General features: G+C 38.8%; 1 protein-coding gene across 1 annotated transcript in view; it reads right to left on the reverse strand.

Moving 5' to 3' along the window:
• Nucleotides 1–4,084: 4,084 nt before the first annotated feature.
• The window catches only part of Klhl14 (kelch like family member 14), a 104,963-nt gene continuing 101,731 nt past the window's right edge, over nt 4,085–7,316 (reverse strand). The window contains exon 8 of the mRNA XM_029547248.1: nt 4,085–5,895. Within this exon, the coding sequence (XP_029403108.1) occupies nt 5,755–5,895 (141 nt within the window). The 3' untranslated portion in view covers nt 4,085–5,754. The remainder of the gene's footprint in view (nt 5,896–7,316) is intronic.

Consider the following 7,316-nt stretch of genomic DNA (forward strand, 5'->3'; position numbering starts at 1 on the left):
ATATTAGTAATTACTAAGATTTCATTTTTATTTAGCAAATATCTTATGGCTCAGGGTTATGCTTCACAACTAAATTCAAAGAACCTCAAATCTAGTATGAGGGTCGGATTATTAGACTTTGCAAATAGCCTAGGTGAGAGAAAGCCGGAGAAGCCTTTGGTTAAAAGAAAGTAGTATGCACAGTATTCATGTAAGTGTTGTGATCACAAAGGCTGATTGAAAATAGTAGAGTTTGAACTGGACCTTGAAGGACAGGCTTTTTATAGATCATATTGGGCCTGAAATGATGTTCTTTGTGGAGAAAATTCACAAGTAAGGGAAAATGTGGAGGAACATAGCTATATTTGTGGAACAGCCAAAATCCATGTTGCTCAATGAACCAAGAAGAGAAAAAGGCACCATGACAGTGAGGCTGAGGGGCAGACAGGGGGGTGTCTGGCATGCTAGGCTAAAAGACGTGCTTGGCCACTGCATTGGATAGCTGCCGGATGCATTTACAAGGGACTTTACATCTGCGTCTCGTATCTGTGCTTTCAGGAACAGATTATTACTTTTATACGAAGATTGTAACTATGAGTGTACTGGCTAGCTTTGTGTCAACTTGACACGGGCTGGAGTTATCACAGAGAAAGGAGCTTTAGTTGGGGAAATGCCCCCATGAGATCCAGCTGTGGGGCATTTTCTCAATTAGTGATCAAGGGGAAGAGGTCCCTGTGGGTGGAACCATCTCTGGGCTGGCAGTCTTGGATTCTATAAGAAAGCAGGCTGAGCAAGCCAGGGGAGGCAAGCCAGTAAAGAACATCCCTCCATGGCCTCTGCATCAGCTCCTGCTTTCTGAGCTGCTTGAGTTCCAGTCCTGCATCCTTTGGTGATCAACAGCGGTATGGAAATGTAAGCCGAATAAACCCTTTCCTCCCCAACTTGCTTCTTGGTCATGATGTTTGTGCAGGAATAGAAACCCTAAGACAATGAGTGAGAAAGCTTAACCTTCCAAGGTCACCATGCCAGTCTCCTCTCTGCTCTCTTACCCTTCCCAACTTTTCATTCACACCACTCTAGCCCTTGCCAGGTAGATCAGAAGTGTCCACTTTATTCAACAGTATGTGCTATTTATGTAGGGAAAAACAACAGTCCCCAGTAAATTCCATGATAATGAAGGGACTTGTAGGAAACCCTTCTTGTAGGCAGTTAGAGAATGACCTTCAAGTCTTGTTATGAGTCCAAGCTTTGCTCCTTATCAGATGCTTAACCTTATTGTGCTGTGTGGATGTAACTGTCCTTACTTTCGATGTATAAGATGACAGGACAAGGTTTTTTTGCCAGATGACACCTCTTTGATATTATGCTTCTTAATCTCTAGATCTATGAGTTACTGCCTTTACTGCATTAATTATTTGTCTCACTGCTGTGAAAAAAAAATACCTGATAAGTTGACTTCAGTAAAGAAGGGTTATGATTGGGTCATGTTTTCAGTGCATACAGTCCATCATGATGAGAATGGCATTGGGGAAGTTATATTATATTGCTCACTATTATCCTTTCCTCATTTTTATTTCCTACCAAACCTTCAAGGTATAATAGCTGGTGTTGGTATGCCATACTAGTCCTGTGTGTGTATGTGTGTGTGTGTGTGTTTAGTTTTTAAATACAGATGTCCTGGGAGTTTGGTTTGAGATAGTGTAAAGGCAAGACATGTTCAGAAACAACAGCAATAACAATTATTCTTCAAAGTTTGGATTTTGCTTTTTTTTTTTTTTCAAATATGCGATACACAGTCTAATTTTTTTTTTTTAATGATGCTGGACACTGGTAATAAATCATGGGTCCCAGGCAGTCCACTGGCATTTGGGTGATTTTCTACAGTGAATTGTATTGTTGGGATATTTCAGTAATGTAAGTAAGACACACTTCAAAGTTAAAATATTTTCAGCCTACAGTCCTCTGCCAGGATATAACCAGGCCATCAGCTGAGAATCCTTTACATTTTGATGAGATCCTTTACATTTTGATGTAAAGGATCAAGTTTAATTAGAAGGGAGACCTTCCTAACACCGCACTCTGGGATAACAACAGTCACTACTTAATATCCTGTTGACAAGGGTCAAATAGCTGAGGAAAGATCAGCTTGGGGAAAACAGGTACAGACTGCTTACTTAGTGAGAAAGATGTTCCCATGCCTAGTCCCCTAATGTCTATCAGTTATGAGATATATTCCTGGAAAGGATGTATTTTTTTTTCTTCAGAATATTCCTTCTTCTGACCTCAGATTTGATGTAGTATTAGATAACTATATGTCAGAGTTAAACCTTGGCCTACATGTTGGTCCAAACTCAGTGGTTCCTTGAGATTAGAAAAAAGATAAGCATGTCCTCACATGCCTATGAAAGGTGGTCTCAGGGCATTTGGAAGAAGCCCTACTTTTTTGCTTGGCTTACAAGGTGCAAGTGGAGGCTGCATTTCAAGGAGTTTTTTTTTTTTTTTCTTAAAAGAAAAGCATATTATGCAAAAGAAGAGGTATAGTCGGAGGAAAAAGGAATCTTTTGCTTTGACTTTCAGGAACTAGTAAGGAAGAAGGATATCAGTCCTTTGTGAATTTAGTCACTTGAGCGATGTTCTCGGAAGTGGCAGATCAGTTCTTTCCAGCTTGCAGGCTTCAGATACTGGGTTCCAGACTTCGCAATGTTCTTGGCCAGGGGGAGTGGCTGTATAAGTTGGGTTTTGTCAGTTTGACACAAACCTAGACATTTCTGGGAAGAAAGTCTCTTAGTTGAGAAAATGCCTGCATAAAATTGGCCTATAAGCAGGGCTGTAGGGCATTTTTTTTTTTAAATTAATGATTGTGTGGAAGGGACCAACCCACACTGGGTAGGACCCACCCTGATCAGGTGGTTCTGGGCTGTTTAAGAAAGCAAACTGAGCAAGCCATGACGAGGAAACCAGTAAATAGCATTCCTCCATGGGCTCTGCCTCAGTTCCTGCCTCTAGGTTCCTACTTTTATTTCACGACAGACGGTGATATGAAATAGTAAGTCAAATGAACCATATCCTCACCTAGCTGGTTTTGGTCCGTGTTTGATCATAGCAGTAGAAACTAAACTAAGACAGTGACCCAGCTGCTCCTTTTAGTAGGTCTGGTTTCCCTGTCTCAGCCTCACACTCCCTAATCAGCATGCTCAACTTCTTTGTCAGACTTGCATTAAAGGAAGATCAACTACTTCGCATTTATAAAATTGACTTAATTAAATATGGACTCCCATTATTCCATAGGAAGCATGCAGCTGTTCTTAATACACATCTTCATGTATAGCTGGTTGCTAAGGTGTCTATAAAAATGCCCCAAAATATTTAGTTATTCAATTTTGAATATATTTTGTCTTATTGTCACGAACTTGTGGTAGAAAACTTAAATTAACTCACACAATTTTCAATTCATAAAAGGTTTTGGGAAGCATTTCATAATTTTTCACATCATCTATACTATATGCTTTAATATCCCATGAGGAAGTAAAGTAGACCTGTAAGGCATATATGTAGAATAAAAATACTTAGGTAGCTATACATTATAAACCTTGAAACAATCCAATCTATATGTATTTTATAAGGAGGTCTATGAGAGACAGTTGAATTTATACATAAAGTTTTATTTAAAGTTTTCCCCTTCCAAGCAAGCTTCATTTACATTCTAGTCCTGTACAAAATTTACATCCTCTGTGACTTTTTTATTCAACTTTTACTCTAGAAGTTTGCATCTCTCTGAAATACAGAAAGGTTTAGAGTTCTCATAAATGCTTTAATTTAATTTGGCTAGTGATAAAAAATAAAGCAAGGAACAAATCTAAGGAAAAGCTGATACCCTTGTATAAACAGCAAATTTTGGAAGAAATGGTGACAGCTGAGAATCCGGTTTTGGAAACAGTTCATGCTCTCCAGGATGCCGGCGGGCCTTTCTCGTGTTCTCATTGTCTTTTCTTTCTATATAGTCGTATGTTTTCAAGAAAAAGGAAATGAAAGCTGATTGCACTGGTTATGTATATATATTCACATATATATTTTTACAACGGATCCTTTGGATCTGAACATACAAATAAATACAAAAACAACAAAGATTGCACTTTTCTGTAGGAACATCATTGAACTCTGGTCTGCCCAGTCACCTTGAGATGCTTGTGCAAGCTTCCCATGAAGGCCTTTTTTCTTACCTGTGGTACCCCTACTTGAATTTTTAATATTACATTTGTTGAAGGGTTCAACTTTCTGTGATTTAAAAAAAAATATTTCAGTTCTTGTAAGTACCTAACATGTTGGTCAAACTCACATGAGCTTGACATTCTAATTCATGTTTCTGTTAGTTTTCTATTCTGACTGGCCACAAAGAGACTGTGTCATTTATCGTTTTATGTTTTGAGTTCCTAAAAACAAGAATCAGTTGCTCACTTGACCAAGTCCAGGCATCTCCAGTGATAACAAACAATGGGGTGAGTGGAGGAAGAATGAGAATTGGGTCTCTAGAGCCAGACAAAGAAAGGTGAGGACATGTGCAGCCAGGTACTGTGAGTTTGCAAGTCCATTTTTTAAAAAATAATTATTTTAAGAGTTTTTTTTTTTGTTTGTTTTGGTTTTTCGAGACAGTTATTTATTTTTATTTGACATGTACAGGTGTTTTGTTTACAAGTTTGTAAGTGCACTGCATGTGTACCTGGTGCCATGGATGCCCTGGATCTGGAGCTATGGATGGTTGTAAGTTGCCATATAGGTGCTGAGAACCAAACCCAGGTCCTCTGCCTGAGGAGTACGTGCTCTGAACCACTGAGCCATCTCTTCAGCTGGAAGTCATGTGTTTTAAGAATCAGAAAGATAATTGGATTGTACTTGAAAGTTTCCATTGTGTACCTGAATTTCTGAAAGTGATCTGTCAGTTTTTAAATTATGGATTAAAGTTGGAACAAATTGTTATCCAACAGAATTTCTGTGATATTCCATGATGGGGTTGTTGGTCTTCTATTTTGAGGCAAATTGTCCTTATGTTCACTAGTTAAAGTGGTATAAGAAATGAGGAAGCGTAAGTTTCTGGGAGCTGAAGTGCAATAGGGTGTACTTAGTTTTAATATTCAAGGAGTATCAAAGACATATAATTAAGACTCTGGCAAAGAACAATTGCCAAAGATATCAACAGCTTACTTTTCCCCATCCCATGGGAAGCTGTTAGGAATAGAAAATATGATTGTGTGGAAACAAAGATGCCCGTCTTCTGTCTTCTGTGGTTTTCCTTTGCTGTGTTACCTATGGAGTTGGTGAAGAAGCCAGGCATTTACCAATACAGAATCAAGTGAGTTTCTGGAATACAGGATAACCATTTGGTGGGTTGGATTTTGAATCATTCATATACAAAATATTCTCCAAATGTCCAAGTCTATCACATGCAGTTAGGAAACAATGCACAATACAGATCTTAGGTCTCTGGGGCCAGGCTTCTGTGGTTTATCTTTCTCTTTGTGAAAGTTCAGCTCCACGTGAGTTTGTGTAAAGGCGGAACAAAGTAAAACCAGCTATGGAAGAGTCTGTCACCACAACAATTGGAGTGTGACCTGAGTCTCTGCTCACGACCAGGTCTCTTTCTTCTATAGTCACTTGTAAGTCATCAGAAACCAAAGGTGGATTTGGGCAGTTGTACCATTGGAATGCATGGTTCACACAGGACAGCACAGCACCTGTCCCTGCACCCTAGATGTGGCACTATGCCATGGTTTCCTGCTGTCATTTGTTGTAGGGTACACAGGCTGGTAGAATGACTGTTGCACAGGCTGGGCCTGCCAGGGGTTCAGCCACATCGCCTTCGAGTTCTGTCCAGGTTCCTTTTTCTGGACAATAGCAGATTGTAGATGACTTGTAGGCACCCTGGAATAGCAGAGGAGGGAGTACTTAGGGGAAGGTATTCAGGGCAAAAAACTGATGTCACTCTCCACAGCTACACTGGGAAGACCTCTGCTCAGCCTACAGCACTTCAAATCAACTCAATAAATCAACTCAGTGGGCTTTCAACCGTGGTGTTCTGTGGAAATATTTGAAATTGACACTTCAAAATCTTGTAGTTGTGTGTGTGGGCACACACGAGCATTTTTGAATACACATATATGTGGAGGACAGGAGACAACCTCTAGGCTTGCCCTCATAAATGTCCACCCTTTCTTTTTCAAGACAGGATCTCTTCTGGACTTGGAACTTGTCAAGTAGGCTAGTGTCTGCCTCGTCTACCTTCTTAATGCCTACACTGAAATGATAAGCTGTCGCATCTGGCTGTTTCATGTTTACAAGAGCTCTGGAGATTGAGTTGAGGTCTTCAGGCAGGTAAAACAGGACTTGACTGACCAAGCTACCTCTCTGGCCCTTGTGGTATATTTGTGATAGCTAGCAATCGAACTCAAATAACTCCCTAATGCTCAGTGGTCCCTTTCAAATAATTAACCCCAAATGGGAATTTTTCAGTAGGCTTAAATTAAAGAAAAATAAAGACATATTTACATTTTTATTTAAATAGTTGAAGCAAAGTGGATGCTAGATTGTTATAACATTTCTTTGTTTTTATATTTTTTACTGGGGAGAGTAGAGCCAAGATATCAAGGCATTTTAGAGTAGACTGAAAATATCTCCATATAATGATGTACTTATTTTCAAGAAGCCACACAGCAAATGAACAATAGCTTTAATTTTGGCGTCTTTGTCAACTTTAGGGCTAATGTTTGAGTAATATTTTCCTTTCTAAATCCAATAATAGGAAACAAACTCCCCAGCAAAACTCATGATATTTTCTCAATGTGTATTCTTGATGTCTGCTTGGATGCATCTCTACTCTTGTAGTGAGCAATCTGCTCCAGACAACAGGCACATGTCTGAAAATCTAGGTTAATCTGTCAACTTATATTTGCCTTTATATAACTAACTTTTAAAAGTGTCTCAAAACTTACATCATAATCTTGCTTGATGCAAAATAAATAAAACTTATGTTACTAGAACTCCAAAATGATCTTATAAAACTAACAGTGATAAATAAGGCAATATAAACATAGGCATCACTGTGAGAGTAATCAAATTGACAGCTTGTCCTGACGTGTCTCCTGATATGTAATCTAAACCCAAGCCTCTTTTTTTTCCAGATATTTACTTTCTCTTCCTTCCTTTCTTCCTTCCTTCCTTTTACAGAAAAAAAAAATAGCAAAAACACAAAATAAAAATATAAATAAATAATAGAAAGGTAAAGACTAATCAACTCCTGACTAACACCTAGTCTGAAGAACTACTTTATGACAGTACAAGGAGGT

This window comes from Mus pahari, chromosome 15 (assembly GCF_900095145.1).
Source record: "Mus pahari chromosome 15, PAHARI_EIJ_v1.1, whole genome shotgun sequence".
In the NCBI taxonomy this organism is placed as follows: Eukaryota; Metazoa; Chordata; class Mammalia; order Rodentia; family Muridae; genus Mus; species Mus pahari.